Here is a 27,168-nt window from a genome sequence, read left to right as displayed (position 1 = left end):
ACAGAGTCTCCCACCTGAGCTGTAGATCTCTGCAGCTCATCCAGAGTCACCATGGGCCTCTTGACTGCATTTGTGATAAGTGCTCTCCTTGTTCGGCCTGTGAGTTTAGGTGGACGGCCTTGTCTTGGTAGGTTTACAGTTGTGCCATACTCCTTCCATTTCTGAATGATTGCTTGAACAGTGCTCCATGGGATGTTCAAGGCTTTGGAAATTTTTTTGTAGCCTAAACCTGCTTTAAATTTCTCAATAACTTGATCCCTGACCTGTCTTGTGTGTTCTTTGGACTTCACAGTGTTTCTCCCAATATTCTCTTAGACAACTACTGAGGTCCTCACAGAGCAGCTGTATTTGTACTGACATTACACACAGGTGCACTCTATTTAGTCATTAGCACTCATCAGGCAATGTCTATAGGCAACTGACTGCACTCAGATCAAAGGGGGCCAAATAATTATGCACACACCACTTTGCAGTTAATTATTTGTAAAACATGTTTGGAATCATGTATGATTTTCGTTCCACTTCTCGTGTGTACACCACTTTGTGTTGGTCTTTCATGTGGAATTGCAATAAAATTGATGCATGTTTGTGGCAGTAATATGACAAAATGTGGAAAACTTCAAGGGGGCTGATTACTTTTGCAACCCACTGTATGTGTTTCTAGACCACTGGTGGCCACAATATAGATCTGTAACCGTTTATTAAAATAATTATTACTTAAACAAGGATATTTTGATGTAAAAATGTTTTCCTGTAGTTATATACAAAGATTACATAGAACGGCGATATCATTAGCATTCAAATAGAAAATATCAAGAAACATAAAAGTATTGGTTGTCAAAGTTACATGAGCAAAATATAATTAACAGTACCAGCCCCTCTGTCCCCTCCCCCTCTCTCTCATTTCATTTTCTGGGAAGAATAATCCAATATTTCTGACAATGTAAAAGCATTGCATCTCAGAAATTACTCTGCTACTGTTAAACTGTACATAGGGGTCAGAAGCACAAGGGTGACTGTTATTTAATGTGACAGTCCATTCTATGCATTTGTTGATAGTTTAAATGCATTACCTCTTCCCATGTAGGTAAAGCCTACTGATGAGAAGCTGCGTGAACTGAAAGGAGCTAAGCTGGTGATTGATGTAATCCGCTATGAGCCACCACACATCAAGAAGGCTCTGCAGTACGCCTGCGGTAATGCTTTGGTCTGTGATAATGTTGAAGACGCTCGGAGGATAGCCTTTGGAGGACATCAAAGGCATAAGGTAAGTAACTGAGAGTTGAATAAATGACAGACTATTAAAGTACACCCAGGGCTGTGGAGGTGGTACAAAATTCATCTGACTGAGACTCCTCAGTTTATGAAACCTCCAACTCCAGTTACACAAAATTGCTCTCACTCCACAGGCCTGAGTACACCTAAAACATATAGTAAAACAAAAACTGGTAACTCAAATACAAAGTGGGCCGAAATTGAACACTTTGACCTAGTCACGGGCCAACCTCCGTGTCTACTGGCCACCTTATAAAGTTCCCTGGTGTCTAATGGCCCCTTTCAACCCTTATGCAGATCCCTGGTGTTTAGTGGTTCTCCTCTATACAGTTCCCTGGTGTCTAGTGGCCCTCACCCTTCCCTATACAGTTGAGAAGGGTTTAGTGCTTTCCCCCACCTCCCCCAAATGGCTTCCCTGGTGTTCTAGGGCTTCACCTCCAGTATAGACTTCCCTGGCAGTCTAGAGTAGGCAAAATATAATGCAATGTGCGAAACCACTTGAGAGCGAAATTTCATGGCTCTGAGGGCCAGATTTGGCCCACTGGCTGGAGTTTGACATGTATGGTTTAGATGCTTTCCAGATCATCTTACAGCCCACCATTGTAGTGAACAGCCCTCTAAGCTAATTCAAATGGTCATGGACAAGCGCATACCAAGTGAGCATGTGCAAGTAAGGTCTGTGCATGTCCAGTAGAAGAGCGCACTCTTGTGCGGAATAAGAATAGCCATGCAGGAGTGGCTTTGTTCTACTGGGCATGCTCTACCCTTACTAGTGCATGCTTAATCTGATACACTCATCCACCACTGCAAGCCAAATAGTTTTAGAAGGACCCTGTGCTATAGGCTGTAAGTGGATCCCACTAGCAAGAGAAGTATCTAACCTTTCTGTTTATTTTTTTTGTAATGCTTCTGGTGTACTTCAAAGTGCTAATTGTCCAGCACTGACTTCCACAAGTTCCTGCAAAGGAAGCATAGCGTTTAGCTAAGTTCTCTACTTCCATGAGCAGCCCCCACCCCGCTTGTTAGTTTCACCCATTGCCTCCTGTGTAAAATGCAAAACTAGTTTTAAGCTAAACTCGAGCAATATATACTCTGTGTATAATGATGAAGTACGTAGTTCAGATACCTTCAGTGTAAAGGCTCATACACACATCAGACTATAGTCTTTGGAAAATGAAAGATCACAGACCAATCTTACCACCCTTCATGTAGTATGAGAGCCATACTCTACACAGTCTTTTCTATGGAGCTGAACTCCTCATAAGAAAATAAATCTTTGCAAGATGCTGCACACACAGATGCTGTACAGACACAAAAGATCTGTTCCTGCCAAAAATCCATTCCTGCAAATTGCAATGATAGTCTATGAGATCTGCAGATCATCATACACACATGATTTAACTGACATTCATCTGCAGATCAAGCAATCATCCGCAGATCTGAAAATCCATCCTGGTGGATCTGATCTGCAGATGAATGTCAGTTAAATCATGTGTGTATGATGATCTGCAGATCTCATAGACTATCATTGCAATTTGCAGGAATGGATTTTTGGCAGGAACAGATCTTTTGCAGCTACAGATCTTTTGTGTCTGTACAGCATCTTTGTGTGCAGCATCTTGCAAAGATTTTTTTTCTGATGGGGAGTTCAGCTCCATAGAAAAGACTATGTAGAGTATGGCTCTCATACTACATGAAGGGTGGTAAGATTGGTCTGTGATCTTTCATTTTCCAAAGACTATAGTCTGATGTGTGTATGAGCTTTTAGTCAAGTTGGAGATCAATGTTTTGTTCTAGAGCTGTACCCAGAGAAGTGCTACTGTTGAGTGGAAACTTTTGTTTTCATACTACAGTAGTTCTGTTTTAAATTCACAATCACGCTTTTATGAAGAGAGATCGCAGTCTTCACTTTTATACTTGGTAGAGTTTTTTTTTTTTCTAACTTAATCTTCCATTGGCAGACAGTAGCTTTGGACGGCACTTTGTTCCAAAAGTCTGGTGTGATCTCCGGAGGTGCCAGTGACCTGAAAGCCAAAGCCAGGCGATGGGATGAAAAGGCAGTGGATAAACTCAAGGAGAAGAAGGAAAAGTTAACAGATGAGCTGAAGGTGAGCCTTCTGTTGTTTTTCACAGTCTAGCTGCTGTTAGGGACTTAGGTCTAGTGCTGTTTGATGGACCAAAGCACAGTGCCTAATTGGAAATGAGTGTACAAGAGAAGGAAAAGGACGAAAGTCGGCACTGCTGGCAATCTTGTTTTATTATTTGCAATCGTCACAGTGATGATTCCAACATTGGTCAAAACAAAGCACCAGTACAGGCATCAAGAGATGGATGGTGGGTGCAGGGGGCTGGAAGCCTGATGACCGTTATGCACAGACAGCCTCCGTAGAAGCGCAAAAGCCCTGCAACCACCATGGGCCTGCATCCTGACCTCTTCTGGAGTGGCCTGAACTCCCACAGTTTCTTCTGGGAAGGGTTTGGCTTACATAACTCACACTTTCTCTTGTTTGCTGTTAAATCTACTGTCCTCCCCCTCCCAGTCACTGATGGGTGTGTGGCTGGAGAGTGTACTAGTTAAGAGCTCTGCCTTTGACACAGGTAACCAGGGTTCGAATCTCTGCTCTTCCTGTTCAGTAAGGCAGCACCTATTCAGTGTGGAGACATTGGGCAAGACTCCCAACACAGGCAGTAGCCGTGTTGCGCAAGACTCCCTAACACTGCTACTGCAGCTCTGGTGCTTTTGAGTCCGCCACGACAAAAGCACAATATAAATGTTCTGTGTCTTGTTTTGACACAGTCAAAGTAGACCGTAGGGAGAGGCACACCTTTCCGTAATATGGGTGCATAACCATGGATGCCAGGAACACCCAAAAGACAGTCCAATAGTAGTAAGGTGCAGTCTGCACTGTTCTGATGAAGGGGACCCTTGCTGGCCCCGAAACAATTGTTAACTTAAGTGTTGACATGATTGAAGAATAAAACATTTGCTCACTTGAGAAGCCGGAGTGCTAACCAATCCTTACTACTATTATTTTGACACAGTGGTGCAGCAGTTAAAGTTATGGGGGGGGGGGGATGACCCCCAAGTATGGCTGCTTGTCTGCAGGGCTGTGGAGTCGGAGTCGTGGAGTCGGGCAATTTTGGGTGCCTGGAGTCGGAGTCGGGGAAAAAATGCACCGACTCTGACTCCTAATGAATTTGTAACTGATAAATATGATAAAATGTTCTATTTCTCAGATAATAGTCATTAAAAATAATGTATATATACAGTATATATACAGTAATAGCTGTGCTTAGTCCACAAAAATGAAATAAACCAATCAAAATTAGTTACTTGTGCTGCTTCAATAAAGCAGTCCCCATATTTTTAAAGTCAGATATACATATCTGATTGTGACTGTTTATATGATGTGTACACAGGAATCTCTTATATATACTAAATAACATCTATGCTGTAAGTATAAAGCCTGATGTGTAGCTGTGTCACTAATAGAGTTTTTATTGAAAATTTTTAAAATTATACAGAAGGAAAGTTGTGGTTAGAACAGTGTACATGAAATGCAGTTCAGAGTAACAAGTATCTAATAATACAGTAATACAGAAATACAATATTACAATAATACAGTAGTAGTTTGCAAAGGAATTATAACAATGTTTTGAGTTTAACACTACTGAACTGAACTGCTAGTGTGAGTATTTATATACTAAAGGAGATATGTCAGGAGTATATCTATAAACCAGATGAGAGAATGTTGCAAGGTTCTAAAACACTGCCCCAATGTGCGGGGAGGAGTCAAGAATAATTCTTGACGTATTAGCATTACGAGTTGAATACTGTAAGAGAAGAGGAAATTGTAATATTACAATTCCCTTGTGGATAGATGAAGAGATTTTCTATTATTAGGTTATCAATTCCACCAGTAAGAATGAGTGAGGGATCACAGATCCCAACAAATACCTTATGTAGGTCTTGGAAGTAAAATATAGGTAAAAGGCTGCGCATCCCTGACCCAATACTGTACAATTGGATGGTTAATCGCTGTGGCGCACACCGCCCCCCCTGGACTAAAATGTACGCCCGCATCCAAACAATGCAATACTGGTCTATGGAGAAATTTTAGCTTCCATCATAGTTTTGCATGCAAAAATATAGATATACTGGACATCTGCACCAACGTTGAGGTAAATCTCCAGAGCAGATGTCCTAACACTAAACTGACCTAAGTTAAAAGCAAATGTCTTTACCCTGGCAGCTGCTATGCTAAAATGTGTAACTTACATTCAATACAGACAGCAGGAAACAAAGCAAGCGCTCACCAATATGGGCCGCATCTGAATGACTCACCACCTCATATGCACCGCTTAAATAGCTCAAATACACACTCAGCAATCAGACAGATGCAAAACATATGCAAAACTAAACTAAATACTTACCATGCAAAACAGGATAGCACAATGGGTGCTGCTAGCCTGGTAGTTACAGAACTGTGGACACAAAATATAGGTAAAAGGCTGCGCATCCCTGACCCAATACTGTACAATTGAATGGTTAATCGCTGTGGCGCACACCGCCCCCCCTGGACTAAAATGTACGCCCGCATCCAAACAATGCAATACTGGTCTATGGAGAAATTTTAGCTTCGGTTAATCGCTGTGGCGCACACCGCCCCCCCTGGACTAAAATGAGGTCTTGGAAGTAGTCTTAAAGTTATTGTACTATAGAACTCGTATGTGGGAAGATTTGTAAAGACCTCTCTACCTGGAGAATGGGGGACTTACACCACCCTACAGAGACTCCAGGGAGTGGTATCAATATAGCTAAGTATTCTATATAACACACACGAGCTCAAGTAACTATGAACATGGACCTGTAAATGAGCGAGTGAAAAATAACTAGTGGCTAGTGGTTGATTGTATAAAATCTGTGTAATGCTTCCAAGAGTATCAATCTGTAGTGATTGTGAGTTTGGAAGCTCAGTTAGTCATAAGTATATATAGTAACTTAAATAACTGTGCTAGGCAAAGAGCCTAAAAAACTAACTAAACTACTCTAATGTCACTAATAGAGATGGTCAACGAGATGGAAATAATTCTGCACTGATGCTGATTTATGCAAATGTATGCACTCCCTTTGCTGATGAAATCAAATAATTTGATATGTTATTAAAATTTGGTTTGGTGACTACAAATTAAAGGGTAACTGAGACAGATGAAAAGTAAAGTTTTTTTTATACATACCTGGGGCTTCCTCCAGCCCCCTTCAGGCTAATCAGTCCCTCGCTGTCCTCCACCACCCGGATCTTCTGCTATGAGTCCTGGTAATTCAGCCAGTCAGCGCTGTCCGGCCGCATGCCGCTCCCACAGCCAGGAACATTCTGCACCTGCGCAATAGTGCTGCACAGGTGTAGTATGCTCCTGGCGGCGGAGTGTGTGCATGCGCACTACGCCTGACTGGCTCAAGTACCTGGACTCATAGCAGAAGATCCAGGTGGTGGAGGAGGACAACGAGGGGCTGATTATCCTGAAGGCGGCTGGAGGAAGCCCCAGGTATGTATAAAACTTTAATTTCATCTGTCTCAGGTTTACTTTGTTACACAGCAGTACTATACTCTACATATGCACTCCCCACAGAGCTGCAGGGAATCCACTGAGAATGCTGTGCACATTGAACACAGAGGTGTTGTCTGTTTACAATCTCCTCATTCCCCTGCAGAGTACCTGCACATCATTCTTACATGCACCCACAGTTACATTGCCTAGGGCCTGATAGATGTTCTTTGTTCCGGTTTGTACCTTTTACAAGTACTCTTACCAAGGACTAGTTTTACTCTAAAGGGAATAAATATAGTAGTCTACATATCCTTCTCACTTCAGTTGTCTTGTAAAATTCCTAAGCGTTGGCAGTTAAGAGACGAATTTCATGTTACATACTTTTAATCAACAAAATTGTAATATGCAAATTAGAGGAGTCGGAGTCGTGGAGTCGGAGGAATCCTAAACTGAGGAGTCGGAGTCGGTGGATTTTTGGACCGACTCCACAGCCCTGCTTGTCTGGACAGGGAGGAGTGGGAAGATCAGGTAACCACTGAATTAGAGGAGCTCTAGGCGAGTATGCAAAAGCTCTTCTTTATATTAGGGATGGTGGGGAAGAGGGAGAGTAAATCATTTGTGATTAAGCTTTAAATTCTGAACAGATGGTAATTCTATCACAGTCCTAATGTCTTGCACATTTACTTATGTTTGTAGGAGCAAATGAAAGCCAAACGCAAGGAAGCAGAGCTAAGGCAAGTCCAGTCTCAGGCTCATGGTCTACAGATGAGACTAAAATATTCCCAGAGTGACCTGGAGCAGACCAAAACCCGACACTTGGCCATGAATATGCAGGTAGGAACCTTTCGCTTCCTCTGACAAATCTCTGTAGGTAAAGCTCCAGTCATACTTTTTATTTTTTTCTAGTTTATGGATGGGCCATGTGATAAATCTTCCTTCTCATCAGTTCCTCCATCCGTTGGATTTCCTCTCACTTCCTCCTATGTGACCCTTTGTTTTTGCAATTAGACCCTTAAAACAAGTATTGACTGGAGTTCCACTTAAGTTATGAGAGGGGATATTGTAAGTTACATTATATACAGATACTTGAACTGTTTGGTTGAGGTGACACTGTTTGTACCCCTTACTCAGGAAAAATCTAAGTTGGAGAGCGAATTGGCCAATTTTAACCCACGTATCAACGATATCAAGAGGATAATTCAGAGCCGAGATCGGGAGATGAAGGACTTGAAGGAAAAGATGAATCTGGTGAGCGGTAAACTGTTTTAGCAAAATAGGATTCAATCATTTTTAAAAAGCCTTTGCCTTTTCTCTATCTCAGATGGTCTTTATTTGATATTGTAAATGGCATTTTTCTTGAGCACCTTTAAAAGATTGTTAATTCTACATGTTGAAGTTACTGTTCATTTCCATGTTGTGTTGTGTTTTTGGTTTTTTTTTAACCCATCCATTGTGGTAACCTTTTTATCTAGGTGGAAGATGAGGTGTTTGAGGAGTTCTGCCAGGAGATTGGTGTGCGAAACATCCGAGAGTTTGAAGAAGAGAAGGTGAAGAGGCAGAATGAGATTGCCAAGAAGAGGTATTGTCTCTTGTTTTATTTAATGGCACAGCCGTTTACTGGTAGCGGTTAAGTCCTGATTTTAGGTGGAATCTCATTCTTCAACACTGTAGTTAACCTGTTTGAGCTTGCAAACAATGAATGAGGCCTTAATGCCTGGTACACACCATGCAATTTCCAGTCAGAGTTTGGGGCTATTCAATAATTTCCAACAGATCCGATCTGATTTCCAATATTTTTCCTGCTCGGTTTTGTACAGAAGTGATCAGAATAATGATCGGAAATCAGATTGGACCTGTTGGAGATTGCATGGTGCGTACCATCCATAATAGTGGTAGGAGTCATTGCCATACATTTCTGTACAATAACCTGACCAAACTTATTCTGGGCGTTAGCATTTTCAGTCTGGCGTTTTTATTTAGAAAAAATATTTTGTATTTCTTGAGCAAGATGTTTTTAACTAGGTTTCAATTAGAAACTGGTGCTCATATGAGACAGATTCCAGGCCATGCTGTCATGTTCACCCATATAACTCTTTTGACCGTGTGCAGTCCTCTATGTACAGAAGCTCTCCTCTTCAGAATATAACCTCCTGGGCCATGTGTAGCCTCCCCATGTGTTGAAGCTTTTCTCTTCAGTGTATAACTTCATGGCCAATGTGAAGAAGCGCTCCTCTTCGATGTAGCTCCCCCATGTGTAGAAGCGCCTCTTTTCAGTGTATAACCTCCTGGGCCATTACATGCATTTCCTTACCTTCAGATTGGAGTTTGAGAACCAGAAAACCCGCCTGGGGATTCAGTTGGACTATGAGAAGAACCAGCTGAAAGAGGACCAAGGGAAGGTGCAGCAGTGGGAGCAGTCTGTGAAGAAAGATGAAAATGAAATAGAGAAACTCAAAAAGGTAGACATAGACTTTAGTATGTTTTAAAGAATAAGTGACACCCATGCTAACCTAGAAATAAAAAAACATATATAAGTAGATAAATGCTAGTTCTACTTACATAACAGATGTATTTCACTGTCCACCTTATGATTCCTGTGAATTTTATAAAGGAACAGCAGAGAATCCTATTCTAGACAGTTTCCATCTTGGTTATCTTTGAATGAAGCTAATCCTGACATAATTTCCTCACTCACTCTTTTTTTCTCCTCTTACTAATTGTGTATTTATGGTGACAATCCCGCTTTAAAAAAAATCCTGAAGTGAGGAACTAGAGAAACATAAGATACTTGCCTCTTGATGTTTTCTAGATCTTTATTGAGCTTACCGTTGCAGTGCTTGTTCCCTCTTCATCTTCTCACCACGCTAGAAGCTGTTGACAAGTGCATCTGGATTGGGCATATGTGATTAAGGTCCACTCATGCCCTGTAGAACTAAGCCACTTGTGTACAGCTTTTATACGTATAGAGGGACCCTGCTCCAGGGTAGTGAGCTGTAGGAAAATTCAGGAAGAAGTATTACCGTGGTAATATTTGTTACATCAGGTGTCTTAAGACCCAACTAAACTCAGCAGATTCTCAAAGTGATCCATGTTGATATTCGGTGTAAAGTATAAGTAAAATATGAATCCTTTGTATAGCTGTCCTTGCCTGCAGCTCTACACCTATCCATACAGGGCTAACAACTACAGAAAAAGAAGAGAGCTCTTCTTCTATGGTGCAATACCTTTTAATTCAGCTTTCAAATTGCAAAAGAAATGCGCATAGAAGATCACAAAAATTTGCAAGCTTATCTCGCAGATGGTGGACATCAAGAAGTGTACATAGTAGGTCTGGAATCCAGGCAAGCTCCGTGTGCCACGTGATAATGAGTCATTCCACCCCGAGTACACTTTAATTGCAGTTATCCTTTTTGTCTTGTATCATTGTAGATTTCTATTTAAGTGCCTATCTGGCTGGAGAAATACTGTACAGGTTAATGAAAAGGGTAAACAAAATGCATTGTAAACACTATTTAGTATCTTAATTCTGCAAAATTACATCAGATCCTTAAGTGATATGAAAGTATCAATGTAACTGGCTGATGGTGTTTTTATGTTATGACCATTTGGATTGATCTGGAATGTTTTTCTTGTAGGAGGAGCAAAGACACATGAAGATCATAGATGAGACTATGGCTCAGCTGCAAGATCTGAAAAACCAGCACCTGGCCAAGAAATCTGAGGTCAACGACAAGAACCATAATATGGAGGAGATCCGCAAGAAACTCGGGGGTGCCAACAAGTTAGTATCCCTGTATAAGGAATATATAACTAAATAAGATCTCAGGGAACCCCTACATGTATATGATGCCGAAAAGCTTTGCGACTTCGATTGAGAGTCTAACTGCTAATGCCATCAGGAAAACCAGCATTGTCCCCACATGAAATGTAGGAACCCCCCATATGCAATGCAATCAACCCACATATGAAATCCATGAATCTGCTCCCATGGGAAATGCAGCAATTATACCACATAATAAATACAGTTATCAACCTCATGCAGTACAGTCAACCCACAAATAAAATGCAGCTATAATTATCTATAAAAAATGCAGCCATCATCCCACATAAAGGTATGAGTGGCGTTACTTACCTATGGCGGCTGCTTCTCTAGCCCACCTTCAATATGGAATTCGACATGTTCCTCTTGGAGTGATCGTGGGTTCTCTGCATGCTTCTGGCTGTCACAAAACATGCTGGGAAATCTAGTCTGTCGATGTGAGCACATCTCTGGCCATGTGGGCCAAGTAAACTGTATAATAATCAGTAACTCCAAGACACTGTATAAAACACACATATGTTTCACTGGTTCCCCTTGTAAATAGTGAATTCCAATTAATGCTCTCAGCCACTGCAGCAACTCTCCTTGTTTATCCCAGAACTTCATGGATCTCTGCTGTTTTCATCAGCATTCCTCACTGTCACAAACAAGCATTAGCTAAAGCACATTGTCAATGGCTAAATAATAATCTGTGCCAGTCAGAAACATCCGAAGGGTAAGCTGTCCTCAGCTGAGCAAGGAGGGCCATAGCAGTCGCAGAGAGGAGGATACATCTGTATTTGTTTTCTTCTCCTAAGGAATCATGGACCATGACCAGTGATTATAAGCAATGTCATATTTACTTTGGTCACCATAAGTTCATTGCAGTTCCTCATTGTTTCTTCCAGAGAAATGACACATCTTCAGAAAGAAGTCACTGCCATTGAGACTAAGCTAGAGCAGAAGCGAAGTGATCGTCATAATTTGCTGCAATCCTGCAAAATGCAGGATATAAAGTTACCTCTGTCTAAAGGAACGATGGATGACATCAGCCAGGAGGAGGTCAGTAACCCAGGCAGATGTCCAGTGTCATGTCTGCTTTTTTGGGAAGGCCTTTTGGCCAGCAGTTACTTCTAGTGTAGCCAGACCCTTTGTTGTGCCTTGAGTGAGTGTGCTTTTATCTGCTGGATGGACAATTTCACTGGGGGGTATGCCTTGCCTGGGCAAATATTTTAAGTTGTGCCTAAAAAAGGACATTGTGGGAGAATATCATGAGTAACTTGTAACATTCAGGGAACATAGGCACATGCATGGGGAACCTTAACATGACAAGGATGCTAATGCTGGTCACACACGGCCCAATATATTGGGTAGTTTAATGAAAAAAGGGGGAAAATGGAACAAGAATTCTACATAGAATGTCAGGTGTGCCGATGAGGATTGGGGGGGGGGTCATGATTTTTCTCCACTCTCCTAGGGACCCGCTCCCTCCTCTTGTCCTCAAATTGAGGTGATGTTTAAAGAACAGTCTAACCTGATCCAGCAACAGGCAACACTGCACTGGGTCTCCCCTCTGATCCATCTTCTAGTGGCTGCAATTCACTCTCCACTTTCTGGCTCTCATCTGTGTACGACGTGCATGAGTAGCAAGCAGTAAAGAGTGAGTTGTGGCCACTAGAGGATGAACTGGAGGGGAGATGTGTGGTGCAGTGTCGCCCAGTGCTGCATCAGGTGACATTGTTCTTTACTTACCTCCACTGCCAGTACTCTTATTTGGGGAGATGGGACTACTAGGACACCAGAGAATGTTATATATGAGGGGACACTACACCACCAGGGAAACAATATATGGGGGAGGGAGGTGAGGCACTAGACAACAGAAAGTGCTATGGGGGGGGGGGGGGTCACTAGACCAGGGAAGCTACAATTTTTGTTTGCTCTCTTTCCTGTGGTGTGTTAGGTATATCTTGTTAGTCTTGGTCGTAACTTATTCCCCCTTTATAGGGTGGATCTCAGAGTGAGGAAACCACTAGCAGTTCCCAGAGATCTTCTACAGTGTATGCCCGAGAAGCACTGATCGAAATAGACTACACGGAGCTGTCTGAGGATCTAAAGGTACAACGATGTTGTAGTTTCTGCAATCAGTGTAGTGTGTAGTGGGTTTGAATACTCCATTGATTGTCATTCTCGTGATTGACAGGACGCAGTGGCAGATGACGATACTAAACAGGAAATGAGTCAATTAAATCAGAAGCTGAATGAGCAGCAAAGTATTCTGCAGCGTATCGCTGCCCCCAACATGAAGGCCATGGAGAAACTGGAGAGTGTCAGGGACAAGTTCCAGGAGACGTCAGACGGTGAGTGACCTGATTGCAGGCTCTGGTGCAGACTAAAGAGAAGTTTTGGATATAGTTTTGGCTGTTCTGAATCTGAGCCCGAATCATCCACAAGGCAGGTTAGCCTGATGCCTAGGGCCCAGCAGGTGTCCAGGGTCCTGGCTGACACCTTTTCTGAACCCATTCCCCATCTTACCTTACCAAAGAAGCCAGGTGGCCAGCAGAGGGAGTAAAATTTGGTATCTTGCCTAGGGTCCCATTTTATGTTAAATCTTCTGTTTTGAATAGTAGCTCTTAGGACACCTGAAGCGAGAGGGATATGGAGGTTGCCATATTTATTTCATTGTAAGCAATACCAGTTGCCTTGCAGCCCTGCTGATCCTCTGCCTTAGATCCTGAACAAGCATGCAGCAGAGCAGGTGTTTCTGACATTTTTGTCACATCTGACAAGATTAGTTGCATGCTTGTTTCTGGTGTGATTCAGACATTACTGCAGCGAAATAGCTCAGAACAGCCAGACAACTTAAAAGGAAATAAATATGGCAGCCTCTATATACTTCTTGCTTCAGGTTCCCTTTAAAGAGAACCCGAGCCGGGTCTAAGAGTTTAAAAAAAAAAAAAAAAAACATGCTGCCTGGTCCATGGGGGTTGCTGGGCCAGGCAGCGTTCATTGCCTCCTCTCCACGCCGCTCCTTTCTGCAGCAATCCATCACTTTCAGTTTGGTGACCTTAGGGTCACGACGCTGCAGAGGAAGCACCTGTGCTCTGAACAGCGCTCATTGATGTGAAGGGAGAGAGGAGGGGAGCAGGCGGCAGAGAGCCTATTGAAGGCTCTGATAGGCGGGGAGTGGGTGTTTTGCAGGCGTTCCTTAGCCTGCAGTGGGATGCCCCTTCCCCGTAAACCTGTCGATGTGTGAATGTCGCCAGATTCCGGGGGGCTAGCGGGGCGCAGGGGTAAGGGAGAGTGGTGGTCAGGACACACAGAGGCATGTCCTGCAGATGGGAACTTGCCTCTGTGTCCCTTTTTTATATTTAAGAACCCGCCTCGGGTTCTCTTTAAAGAGAGTCTGAAGCGAGAATAAAACTCGCTTTTTCCCTTATATTCAGCAGGGGCATGTTTGCCCCTGCTAAAACGCCGCTATCCCGCGGCAGAACGGGGGTCCTTTACCCCCCCAAATCCCCTCCGTGCTGTGCGGGGAGCGCTTCCTGCTTGAGGCAGGGCTAACGGCCGCAGCCCTGCCTCTCAGCACGTCTATCAGCGCGGATCGCCGCCTCTCCCCCGCCCCTCTGTCTTCCTTCACTGAGAGGGGCGGGGGAGAGGCGGAGATCCGCCGCTGATAGACACGCATGGGGCAGAGCTACAGCTCATAGCTTTGCCTCCATGAGCAGCAAAATCTACGACCAAGTTGGTCGTAAATTTTGCAGGGGGGGATTTGGGGGATAAAGGACCCCCATTCTGCCGCGGGATAGCGGCGTTTTAGCAGGGGCAAATATGCCCCTGCTGAATATAAGGGAAAAAGCGGGTTTTATTCTTGCTTCAGAGTCTCTTTAAGGTGCTCAATAAGTGTGCATCTATTTAGGAGTATTACCCATTTCTCCTTTTAGATAATACCATTAAAATTACACAGAAATTGCAGCAGCTGCACCAATTATTCATCAAAATACTCATAAAAGTTGATATATTTTACATAAACTTGTAGCTTATATAGTTTCAGATGGCATAAAGTACCGTATTTTTCGGACTATAAGACGCTCCGGACTATAAGACGCACCTAGGTTTAAAGGGCAAAAACTGGGGAAAAAAAAAATACACTAAACCTGGGTGCATGCATGGTCCAGGAGCGTCCTATGGACCTTTCCTCCCCCTAAGATGTCTGTCACATTGCCAAGCTACATTAACCCCTGCTGCCATTACAAGCTACACTAAACTACACTTGACTAACCCCTGCATGCCCCCTCCCCCCAGCTACACAACTCCCACCCCTCCCCTTCCCAGCTACACTAACCAATACAATTACAGCAAACGTGATCTCGCCTGGGTGGCAGTAGCTGTGTCTGGTCAGGGTGTCCATGCAGTCTTAAGGAAGTGCACAGTAGGACGACATCAGCAGCACCCATGAGATCCACAGTGTTCTTAACCAGCAGCTTCTGTAATTATATACAATGCTGTTCCTTTGATCTATAATCCCTCCGAGCGTGCCCCACAGCAGCGATACACCCGGCATTGTTATTATCCGCAGGGCACTTGCTTTGATCCATAATCCCCCCCCACCCCCCCAGCGTGCCCCGCAGCGGCGCCATACACTGACTCTAGGCGGCATAGAAAAGCCACTGTGATCATTAACAATGTTCTTTCAACTTGCCCGTTAGCCTGCAGCTCGATTCCAGCTGACAAATGATGAGACACTTCAGCCGCTATAGCGGCAGCCCCGTTAGCCCGCAGCTCGATCCCAGCTGACAAATTACGATACACTTCACCTCAGAGGCTTCCGTACTTGCATTGTTTACTTGCGTCATCACATGACCCGTCGGGTCATGTGATGACAATGCAAGTACGGAAGCCTCTGAGGACTGCCGCTATAGCGGCTGAAGTGTATCGTAATTTGTCAGCTGGGATCGGGCTGCGGGCTAACGGGGCTGCCGCTATAGCGGCTGAAGTGTCTCATCATTTGTCAGCTGGAATCGAGCTGCGGGCTAACGGGCAAGTTGAAAGAACATTGTTAATGATCACAGCGGCTTTTCTATGCCGCCTAGAGTCAGTGTATGGCGCCGCTGCGGGGCACGCTGGGGGGGGGGATTATAGATCAAAGCAAGCGCCCTGCGGATAATAACAATGCCGGGTGTATCGCTGCTGTGGGGCACGCTCGGGGGGATTATAGATCAGAGAGCACTGTGTATAATTACAGCGGCTTCTCCTATGCCGCTTACAATGTCGCTCACGCTGCTGCTTCCACCCCACTGCGGACCACAAGCAAACAAGCATTCGGACTATAAGACGCAGTCACTTTTTCTCCCCACTTTTAGGGGAGAAAAAGTGCGTCTTATAGTCCGAAAAATACGGTATGTTGGTAAATGGAGTCACAGATCATTCCTCTTTTTTCATTGTGTATTTGTGTCAGATCATAAACCTTCTTTTAATGTGTGTTTTTTATTTTGTGTTTACACAGAGTTTGAAGCTGCTCGTAAACGAGCCAAAAAAGCCAAACAGGCCTTTGAACAGACGAAAAAGGAGAGGTTTGATCGGTTCAATGCTTGCTTCGAGTCTGTTGCCACCAATATTGATGAAATCTACAAAGCCTTGTCCAGAAACAGCAGTGCCCAGGTGAGAGCGGGCAGCCCCTAACCATACATGGCTTTTTATTATTTTGTTTAGCTATGTACAAACCAGGGCTGTGGGGTCGGGTCCTTGGGTAAGACCCCCTTCGCCCCCCCCCCCCCAATGCTCCAGATGCCTACAAGAGTGGGTTACTGAGCGTGCTCCAAGTGGCTGCAGTTCTCTGTAGCTTCCCATGAGTCTCTCAGAAGAATGCTAGCTTCTTATGTACGCTGTAGGCCTAGAACTTGTCACGGTCCTGCTTTTACCATACTCTGCTCTGTGCAGGCTTTCCTGGGACCAGAGAACCCAGAGGAACCCTACCTGGATGGGATCAATTATAACTGTGTTGCCCCAGGGAAACGTTTCCGGCCAATGGACAACTTGTCGGGAGGAGAGAAGACTGTAGCAGCCTTGGCTCTGCTGTTTGCAATTCACAGGTAACCACTGTTAATGAAGAATTTTGCTAGAGGCCAAAGTCTGTGTGATCTGCATAAAGCTTGGCTTTCAGCTTATATAAGTGTTGTTATGAATTTATCAGAATAAAGTCAGGCTGCTCTGCCAGTATGTAAAGAGTAACTCCAGCTAATGAGATTTATAAATGTACTGTGATATTGAACGTTATGAACTGGCAATAGCCCAACCTTAGCTGTAATACATTTTTAAAGGAAATCTTAAGTGACATGATGAGATAGACATGTGTAAGTAGAATCCATAGCACACAAATATTATTTTCTTTCTCTGCTTTAAAGAGTTAATATTCTGCTATGCATCTGACAGTTTTTCTCCAGTCCGACCCAGTCAGACTACTGATAAGAAATGACAACCCATAAGGAATCACAGCCATATAACACTTTGCTCTAGGAAGCCCAGCTATCTGCCAGGAGAGGATAGATAAAAAGAAAACCTGTCTGTAGTTCATATTCGTGAGCACTCTGAGATACAGAGACAGACTGTTACATTCAGCTGAGACTAAAACAGTAAGGGCTCATTCACACTACAGAATGCATGCGCGAATGCTATTTCGCATGGAATGAACGTTACGGTGCATTAAAGCACAGACTTGTCTGCAGACTTACACAGTAGAACCCATTGGGAAACGTGCATCATGTGATAAAATGTTCCAAGATGTGTTGCATCGTAACTCATGGGAACGCACAGCTATAATGTGAATAATAACCATTTTTTTTAACTCAAGTTCAGGCAGTTGTAGGCCTCCTTTTACCAGTTTTGAACCTTACTATGTCCTGTTTGGGAGCTGTAATTGTCCTGTTTGGGAGCTGTAATCCCTGCCAAATCATAATTTCAGCTACTCACATTATGGCAGCAGAGCGCTGTACGCCAGTCAGGAGACTATTTTATTGTCTCCTGACTGCATGAACACTGAGACCATCACAGTGAGCACAGCTCGATTTAAAAAGAGTCTGGTTGTTAAAATGGACTGAGCAGTGTTTTTTTTTCTTTTTAAAAAAACTCCCCATAAGGAAGGTTCGTAATGACGTGTGCCGCAGGGGGTGTGGGGAGCACCATTACTTACCTACAGGGTGCTGCTTCTCTGGCCTGTACTTATTAAAGAGAACCCGAGGTGTGTTTAAAGAATGTTATCTGCATACAGAGGCTGGATCTGCCTATACAGCCCAGCCTCTGTTGCTATCCCAAACCCCACTAAGGTCCCCCTGCACTCTGCAATCCCTCATAAATCACAGCCATGCTGTGAGGCTGTGTTTACATCTGTAGTGTCAGTCTCAGCTGCTTTCCCCCCGAGTTCTGCAGGAGGCGGGGAGAGCAGCAGACTGACACTATAGAGATAAACACAGCCAGCTCTGACAAGCTGTTTGTCAGCAGCGTGGCTGTGATTTATGAGGGATTGCAGAGTGCAGGGGGACCTAAGGGCGGTTTGGGATAGCAACAGAGGCTGGGCTGTATAGGCAGATCCAGCCTCTGTATGCAGATTATATTCTTCAAACCCACCTTGGGTTCTCTTTAAGCTGACTGCAGCTTCTGCCAGCATTTGTAATTCCCAGCAGCAGTCATGTGCACACGCTGCAATGCATGCTGGGAGATGTAGTCCAGGAGATGTGAGTACAGCGCTGCCAGAGACTGCCGGTCCACAAGTGATTACGAAGGTTGACTTATCTGGTGTTTGTATGTACTTTTTATTTCTATGGGTTTCCAGAACTCGGGCTCCCCTAAACTGTGACCATAGATTGCAAGTCCCTTGAAGGACAGGCACACACCTTGATAAAGGGGGACCCTTCTTGGCTCCCGAAAAAAATTCTCGGATTGTACCTTATGTACTATGGAAGCACAATAAAGCGTGCCTTTTTGAATTGCTGAATTGGTGTGCTGATACTGCTTGGACTTTGAATACTATGGTGACATTGCCTATGCCACCTTATCAAGCACCCAACTGATGGAGGAGTGCCCACTCATACAACTACATGTAGAGGGACAGGCAGTGACGTGAATTGTTCAGTGTACCCCATATTCATTGTTTGTGTAAAATGTGTCAGTGGTGAATGGATAACTATCATCTGGAATACTTTTTTACCTTAACCTGCGTAATTCTCATTAATCTCTCCCTTTGATTCCCAGTTATAAACCATCCCCTTTCTTTGTCCTGGATGAAATAGATGCTGCTCTGGACAATACCAACATAGGGAAGGTGAGACTGTATTTTCTGTATCACATCATTGTTTTTTGTAACTTTATATGGTATGTATTTATTATATGTACTGTGGAAGATGCTGCTGCTGTACACATCCAAGATGATAATCCAAGAGAAAATTATCAGCACTGCAGCAAACCCTGAACGTGGGAGAAAAATCTCATAAGAATAATAGGAATCTATGGAGTCTGTACACATGCTAGATGAAATGGGAGGGGGCATAGCTTGGACTGTTACTCGCTCCCTAACTGTAATGGAGCCTTATGGGATGGGGCATGGCTTGGACTACTACTCACCCCCTAACTGCAAAGGAGCCTTGTGGGATGGGGCATGGCCTGAACTGCTACTCGCCCCCTAACTGTAATGGAGCCTTATGGGACGGGGCATGGCTTGGACTGCTACTCACCCCCTAACTGCAGTGGAGCCTTGTGGGATGGGGCAAGGCCAATGCAGTCATTATGCAAATGCTATGTAAAGACCAACATTTAGAGGCCTCTATTTTAATAATGCCAGCTGGACCCGGCGGTAGAGATTTAACTCCTGGAGTCCCATATTAAAGGTATACTCTACCACTTTCTACTCAGCTATAGAATTCTGTCAAATTTAATTGAGATGTAAAAATTGGTGCTGTACATTGGCTCAAATCCTTTGAAGTGGACCTGAACAACTGCACAGGACAGAAGGTAAACTTAGAGAAATGGACCCTGTATGTACTGAGAGTTTAGCCTGTCTGATTCCCCCCGTCTGAGAATAATTACAACTGTAATTTGATCTATCAGCTGTGTCAGCTGGCTGCCATGGCAGAGCAGCTAATCTGTAAACACATGATGTTCACAATATGTCTGCTTCCATGAAAGCAGGATGTAGACACACTGCATATTTGTTGCAGGATTTGTATCAGCTGTAACAGAAATATTTCCTTAAAGATTTTATACTGTTTATCTTTTAGAGCAGAGAGGAAGTTCAGGTATGCTTTAACTTTGCTTTGTGTGTTGCTTACAGGTAGCCAACTATATTAAAGAGCAGTCAATGACCTGTTTCCAGGCCATTGTCATTTCCCTCAAAGAGGAGTTCTACACCAAGGCAGAGAGCTTGGTTGGGGTTTACCCAGAGGTAAGTGGTACATGCATATCAATGGATTATGGTTCTTCAACAATACTTTTGCCTCAGATGTATCGGAGTCTATTATCACCAGGCACTGATGTATGGGTAGATTTCTATCATCTGACACCCTAGTGAGCAGAGTGTCCATATAATGCTGTGAAGGGGAAGAGCTCAGACTGATCTCTGAGAAACACTGCAGCTGTGTAACCCTCCAGCAGGAAATTGTTGCTGAAACTCGGCCTGGCTAGGTACTTGCAGATAACTCTGCAAAGGCTGAAAAAAGACTAAAACAAAGGAGCTGACTTATCCACAAATTGGGTCTAACTGCACTCCAGCACCCCATACAGTCTTCTGTGCAGAGCCTGCATAGGAAATGTGTTTATATTTATCTCCTGCGTGAGTTCCCCATATCTGCATACTAGTTGTGGAAGCTCTGGTGCTGAAACTTCACATGACAGTGAGTCACATGACTGAAAGCACTGTTCCAGAGCTCTTGTGACTTGAGTAGTCAGGTGCTGAGACCTCTGCAGCCACCTGATAGAGGTGCAGTATGTGCTGCCCAGTACATGTACTTCAGTGTTCTCCCCAGGCTCTTTTAGCCGGGTGCTCCACCCGGCTAGATTTGGTGACCACCCGGCTGTCATCGGCTCACCTCCTCACATGCTGTAAGCAGTTGCCCTGCATTTTCATCGCGCCCCACCTGGCTACTTTTTCATGCCACCCGGCTGGAAAAAAATTCTGGGGAGAACACTGTACTTTAGTGTGATCAGTAGAGGGGGGCTGGGAACGCAGTCAGGTTATTCTGACGCTGCGCCAGATTTGGGCGCCCCCCTGACTGTAATGCTGATCATGTGATTTAGGTGCTGACAATAGCCGGACCCTGTGTACAAGAGACAAATTGGGTAATCAGTAGGGGAATAGATTATATTTCCTGAGATTACTTAGCGCAGGGAGAGCCGTCTTTCGCCGTCTACCTGCGCCCAAATGAAATATGGCTGAACCATATCTACGACCAAGAACTTGATGGTGGGGAAGATGGAATATAATAGAATCCATTAATAGTAAATTTCAAGGGAACGGTAAAAAGTTTACTAAAAGTTTACTAAAGCAGAAATTGTCATACTTAAAGAGACTCTGAAGTCTCTCTTTTTTTTTTTTTTTAACTTTATATTGTCATAAAATCTTCTTCCGTGTTAATTTCCAAGTGGAATCGCAGCATCCCCGCGGCAGTTCCAGGACTTTGCAGGTCGCAGATTATAGAGCTTTGCGCTGTAGCTCTGCCTCCTCTGCAATCAATCTCCGCGGATCTCCGCCTCCTCCCCACCCCTCTCAGTGAAAGAAGACTGAGAGGGGCAGGGAGAGGCTGTGATCAGCAGAGATTGACTGGGGGGAGGCAGAGCTACAGTGCAAAGCTCTGCCTCTTCAAGGAAGTAAAGCCCTGCGAGCCATGGAACTTTGCAGGGCTATTTCTCAGTAATAAATTACTCATCTGCCGCAGGGATGCTGCGATTCCACTTGGAAATTAATGCTGAAGAGTATTTTATGACCATATAAGGTAACAAGAGACTCCAGAGTCTCTGTAAGCACATGAAGTATACCGTAGTTCTGTATATTAATTCAGTCAATATTGGGAGTCATTTTTTTCTTTTCAATTGTTCAATTCAGTTTGGGAACAGAGCCAGCGGTGGACTTCAGGGAAAGTATTCATGCACGCGGGGGGGGGGGGGGGGGTTTCGATGTGTTCGTCACTCGTCTGTTTTCTGACTCATTCAAATAGAAGTGTTGGCTAGATGGCGAGAGAGAACTTTTGGAGGATATGTTTTTTTTAAAAAAGGTGTCGATTACAAATGTTTCATTCAGAACCCACTTCAATGGGACATTCCTTCAGATAGAAGCAATTGCTTATCCATTTGTGCAGCATCTTCAAGCCATGTCATTGTAATGTTTTGTGTTTTTTTTATGCTCCGTCTCCATTTCAGTATCATTTATTCATCTATAATGCATAATCCATAGTCTATAATAACGTCAACATATTCTTTCCTTCTCTTCCAGCAAGGGGATTGCGTGATCAGCAAAGTACTGACCTTTGACCTTACCAAGTACCCAGACGCCAACCCGAACCCGAATGATTAGTATCAGACTTCACACTGGGAGAGATTGTTTTTATATGTATATTTACATGACTCTGTTTTTGTGGACTCCAGCCTCCTCGTTTGTCTTTCATTAGCTCCTCGGCACTCATTAGAAGGATGGGAGATTTTTTTTTTTTTTTAATTGAAGTTATGATGACATTTCAGTTTCTATCCTCCTGGGATCGTACATGGACTTGGCTGGATAACTGCTGATGGCAAATCGAAAGAATCATGACTTCATCCTGAGTCCTTATTCTGGTGTAATTATTAAAAGGTCCTTTTTTTATCCTCTACGAGACTTGTGGCATTATTGTGTTTAGCGCTTTGTCCCTCCCGACTTTTGTAGAAGTGGGACTTCATAAAGCGGGACTGTAGTGCACTTTTAATCTCCTGTTTAAAGCTGCACACTGATTTTTTTTTTTTATATTATTCTTTTTAAAGGTAAATGCCGCCCCTCAAATTTTTTTTTTTATTGGGAAAAAAAAAATGGCAGAACCTGAGATAAGAAGTGGCGTGTTGATAAAAGCCAGTATTGTTATCACGTTTATGCTGTGGATGAAAGATCTACCTCTTCTGGGAAGATGAGGCCGCAGTTTGGTTTCTTTATCTGGCTGGCAAGCACATATTTCCGTAGGGTTTGTTCATACTATGGGAAGCAGATAAGCGATCATTTGTTCAATCATATTGGTCCAATGCAGTTCTGTGTCAGGCTGAGATCCCATTGGGCAGAGCACTGAATTGTATGTAATCTCACATGATCACACAGTACCAGACGTGAGGGAGTGTCATACACTGCTGTCTGCGCCTTGGCTGATGTTCCGGCATATCACACTCTGTGTATGGCGCTGTGTACCACATTGCAAATGCGCTCTAGCAGCATTTTTTTTTTCTTTTTAAATTTAATGCAGCAAGCAGGGGGTTAAGCGTACACTTTAAGTCTTTTAAGCCTTGACACTGTAAGTGCTTTGTATTTTTTGTTTGACTTGTTTTTGCAGCTGCAAATGCAACAGATTGTTTTCAAATAAAGAAAAGTATGACTTTTAAAGTGCCGGTTTGTTCATATCTTTTTTGCTGATGACGTTCCTCGACTTTCTAACAGTATATCTTAGGTGATCTACAACTTCGAAGTAGACAAACCATCATCCTTCCTCTATGCATGAGGGGATGTAAACCATCAGGGGGTTTTACCTAGAGCTCAGCTCCTCTATCAGAGGCCTGGGAGCCTGAGGGTTCTGTGCTGGATCTTCACTTTTCCCAGCACTGCCCTCTTCTGGATAAAGATTTCTGATGTTTTTCCAGGGATCTGTTGGAGCCTCTTATCTAGCTTAGCAGTCACTGCCCCGAGTACTACTACTTCTGGAGCCACTTTGCATTTCACTCTCCACACTTTCTCAAGTTCCTCTTGTAAGCCCACGTACTTCTCTAGCTTCACTTATAGGCCCATGTACTTCTCTAGCTTCACTTATAGGCCCATGTACTTCTCCAGCTTCTTTCTTAAGCCCATGTACTTCTCCAGCTTCTCTCTTAGACCCGTGTACTTCTCCAGCCCCTCTTACGCCCATGTATTTCTCCAAATTCTCTTTTAGGCCCATGTACTTCTTGATCTTCTCTCTTAGGCCCATGTACGTCTCTAGCTTCACTTTTAGGCCCATGTACTTTTCCAGCTTCTCTCTTAGGCCCATGTACTTTTTTATCTTCTCTCTTAGGTCCATATACTTCTTCAGCTTCTCTTGTTAGAGCTACATTTCTGATGTCTTTCCAGGGATCTGTTGGAGCCTCTTATCTAGCTTAGCAGTCACTGCCCCGAATACTACTACTTCTGGAGCCACTTTGCATTTCACTCTCCACACTTTCTCAAGTTCCTCTTGTATGCCCACGTACTTCTCTAGCTTCACTTATAGGCCTATTTACTTCTCCATCTTCTGTTAGGCCCATGTACTTCCCAGCTTCTTTCTTAGGCCCATGTACTTCTCCAGCTTCTCTCTTAAGCCCATGTACTTCTCCAGCTTCTCTCTTAGACCCGTGTACTTCTCCACCCCCTCTTACGCCCATGTATTTCTCCAAATTCTCTTTTAGGCCCATGTACTTCTTGATCTTCTCTCTTAGGCCCATGTACGTCTCTAGCTTCACTTTTAGGCCCATGGCCCATGTACTTTTCCAGCTTCTCTCTTAGGCCCACGTACTTTTCCAGCTTCTCTCTTAGGCCCATGTACTTTTCCATTTTCTCTCTTAGGCCCATGTACTTTTCCAGTTTCTCTCTTAGGCCCATGTACTTTTCCAGTTTCTCTCTTAGGTCCATGTACTTCTTCAGCTTCTCTTCCGTATGTTGCTATAACTTGTTACAGCTACATCTATCACCAGTGCTCTCTTTCTGGTCCTTGTCTTCTACCACAGTGCCTGATTGGCCAGTACCTGTCTGGATCTGAAAGTCACACAGAATCTTTAACCCTGTTATTTTCCCCAACCTACTGTGGAAACTCCCATCTGGACTTTGAAGGTTGTACAGATGTTAGAGGATAACTGCTAGGCAAAGCTACCCAAGGTTACCACAGAAGTATGTTCATGCCGGATCCACACCTCTTTGCATTTTCCATTCCTCTCCTCGTTCCTCTAGTTGCCATAGTCACACCTTGAAAATGTAGTTTTTGTGCTAAAGTCAAGTTTTCAGAAAGGAATAGGCAACCTCTCTCGATTTTCACCCCTATCACCCTCCCATTCCCTCCTCTTTAGCCGATAGTCACATTTTTTTTAAGAGTGATTACAAGGGCTGGGGTGAATGATGAAATGGACAAAGCAAAAAGATATGTGGATCCAGCATGAACTTACCTCTATGCTTACCTTTACCTTAGGTAGCTTTGCCTCAAATTAGGTATACTTCAAAACGTCATGCACACTAAAGGTTTCAAGGAATAGAAACTAAGTTGTCAGCTGAAATGATTGAAAACAAGTATGAATTTGACTAAGGACTTCACCTTTATCTCTATCCCTGTCCATATTTGACATCTACAGTACATATCCTAGAGACGTGGTCAATGAAATGCAAATTATTGGGGCATTGGACCAATCAAAATCAGCAGGTAGATTTAGTATATCAAAGGCGCCAAACCATTCACGTTTTCAAGAGGTGCTTATATTGCAAGCAGTTTTAGCTAGTTTGGCAAATACCCTGAGGAAGTGGACCTTGATCCACAAAACGCACTCTTTCAAGTGCCAATAAATACCCTTAAACATATTCCTGGACTCCCTTCTCTTGGGAGAACACTAACCTTCAATCTGATTTGCTTCACCTGTGTGAATCCCAAATGGCTAATCTTTATATAAGTTCTTCTTGCAGTTGTCTTTCCCCCACCCCGTCCCCTTCCTTCTTCCACCACTACAACTTGCACCTTGGACCCCCAAAGATACAGAGACCCGAACAGGTGATGGAACTTTCCCCATAAGCAACCATCCAAGTTAGAATTGGGTAACTACCCAATGTAAGTAGGACCCTAATTTCTTTCTACTCACTGAATTATGAAAATACTACACTTAGATGGCTTCTTCTTCCCTTTTTTGTCTTCCCTCTCTGAGTTTACTCAATTTCACCCAGTTCCAACCTGCTTACAACGTGCATTAAATTTGCATGGAAACCCGGATCATTAGCAGCTGATTGACCATCTCTACTCCTAGTGCAGTGATCAGGGTGTGGATGACAGTATGTGGCTGAGGCAGGAGAAGAGGGTATAACAAGGGCAAGGGCGTGCAAGTGGGCAGTTAGGCATTTGTGAACCAGGAAATCCCACTTAACACTGACACTTGAGGCTCAATAGAGCCTTGATGTTGAGAACAATCACTGCTGATAAAATTAGGAAGGTTATATACTACTGTGCCAGGAAACCCCCGATTCTCAAAAAAATTGCACGATGCAAACAGCGTCCCACCACCCGCATGTGCGTCCCTATATATGCATGGACACAGCTGAGCACAACCGCTGCACTAAGTTGCTGCCACACTATTATACTGTCCAACTAATCTGCCACCTACAGGTCGCATGCATACTTACAGCCTTCAGTTAGTATAGAGCAGGGGTCTCAAACTCGCGGCCCGCGGGCCATTTGCGGCCCGCGATACAATATTTTGTGGCCCCAAGGCCCCAGAGCTTGTAGGGGCCCCCAGTGGCTACAAGAGGAAAAAAAAATTTTTCAAATCGGCCTTATAGTTTTTGAGAAAATCGATTTTAAAGTTGCAAAGGAAAAAAATACACATTTAAAAACCCGCCGACTTTAATGGTTAATAGCAAATCCACCTTAAATGCTAGAAACCCTAAATTTGCAGGATATGTTAAGGAGATCATTAGGAATAAGAGGAAAAAACAATTTTTCAAAAAGACCTTATAGTTTTTGAGAAAATCGATTTTAAAGTTTCGAAGGAAAATAGTATACTTTTAAATGCGGTAAATGTCACTTTTAGTAGCAAGCCTAACGGTAGTGTAATTTTACATGTATCAAAAGAAAGAGCAATACATTTCCTGACAGAGTTTCCAGGGGGTCCATACGCAGCCGCAGCGCTTTGGCCAGGTATCGCTATACAGCCGTAATATGGCTGTATGAAGATTCCTGGCATTTTTTCCTATTTTCCCAATTTTTTTTTTTATGTTTAGAGTGGGCGGGCAGAGGCGGCGATCCGCCGCGATTGACGTCAGGAGGGGCAGAGCTGAAGCTGAAAGCTCTGCCCCTTCCAGGAAATGCCGGCGGATTGCCCCCGGGGCAATTTGGGGGCTCTGCAGCCCTCGTTTTGCGGCGGGGACACGTGAACTCCCTTATGCGGCCCAGCCTCATCCTGACTTTGCCTCCTGCGGCCCCCGGGTAAATTGAGTTTGAGACCCCTGGTATAGAGTATAAAACCCAACTACCGAATGGGGAGGTTGTGACCCACTTCAACAGGGTCACTTTAAACGGGTTCTGCCTTGTAAATAAACCTGGAATTTATCAATAAGAAAGAATACAATGTAT

The 27,168-nt window shown here is 43.8% G+C and overlaps 1 protein-coding gene across 2 annotated transcripts in view; it reads left to right on the top strand.

The window, feature by feature from the left end:
• Window positions 1-23,222, top strand: part of SMC1A (structural maintenance of chromosomes 1A) — a 57,962-nt gene extending 34,740 nt beyond the window's left edge. Inside the window, exons 11-25 of one of the 2 annotated variants that reach the window (XM_068248381.1) lie at window positions 1,088-1,267; window positions 3,237-3,383; window positions 7,522-7,659; window positions 7,957-8,073; window positions 8,298-8,404; window positions 9,143-9,284; window positions 10,461-10,606; window positions 11,533-11,686; window positions 12,641-12,739; window positions 12,825-12,981; window positions 16,128-16,282; window positions 16,562-16,713; window positions 18,869-18,938; window positions 19,944-20,054; window positions 22,098-23,222. In XM_068248381.1, the coding sequence (XP_068104482.1) occupies window positions 1,088-1,267; window positions 3,237-3,383; window positions 7,522-7,659; window positions 7,957-8,073; window positions 8,298-8,404; window positions 9,143-9,284; window positions 10,461-10,606; window positions 11,533-11,686; window positions 12,641-12,739; window positions 12,825-12,981; window positions 16,128-16,282; window positions 16,562-16,713; window positions 18,869-18,938; window positions 19,944-20,054; window positions 22,098-22,178 (1,956 nt within the window). In that variant the 3' untranslated portion in view covers window positions 22,179-23,222. Of the gene's footprint in view, window positions 1-1,087; window positions 1,268-3,236; window positions 3,384-7,521; window positions 7,660-7,956; window positions 8,074-8,297; window positions 8,405-9,142; window positions 9,285-10,460; window positions 10,607-11,532; window positions 11,687-12,628; window positions 12,740-12,824; window positions 12,982-16,127; window positions 16,283-16,561; window positions 16,714-18,868; window positions 18,939-19,943; window positions 20,055-22,097 lie in introns of both variants that reach the window. The other variant, XM_068248379.1, reaches the window with a different exon arrangement.
• Window positions 23,223-27,168: the final 3,946 nt, after the last annotated feature.

Source organism: Hyperolius riggenbachi, chromosome 8, assembly GCF_040937935.1.
Source record: "Hyperolius riggenbachi isolate aHypRig1 chromosome 8, aHypRig1.pri, whole genome shotgun sequence".
In the NCBI taxonomy this organism is placed as follows: domain Eukaryota; kingdom Metazoa; phylum Chordata; class Amphibia; order Anura; family Hyperoliidae; genus Hyperolius; species Hyperolius riggenbachi.
This window is presented reverse-complemented; position numbering and strand designations above follow the sequence as displayed.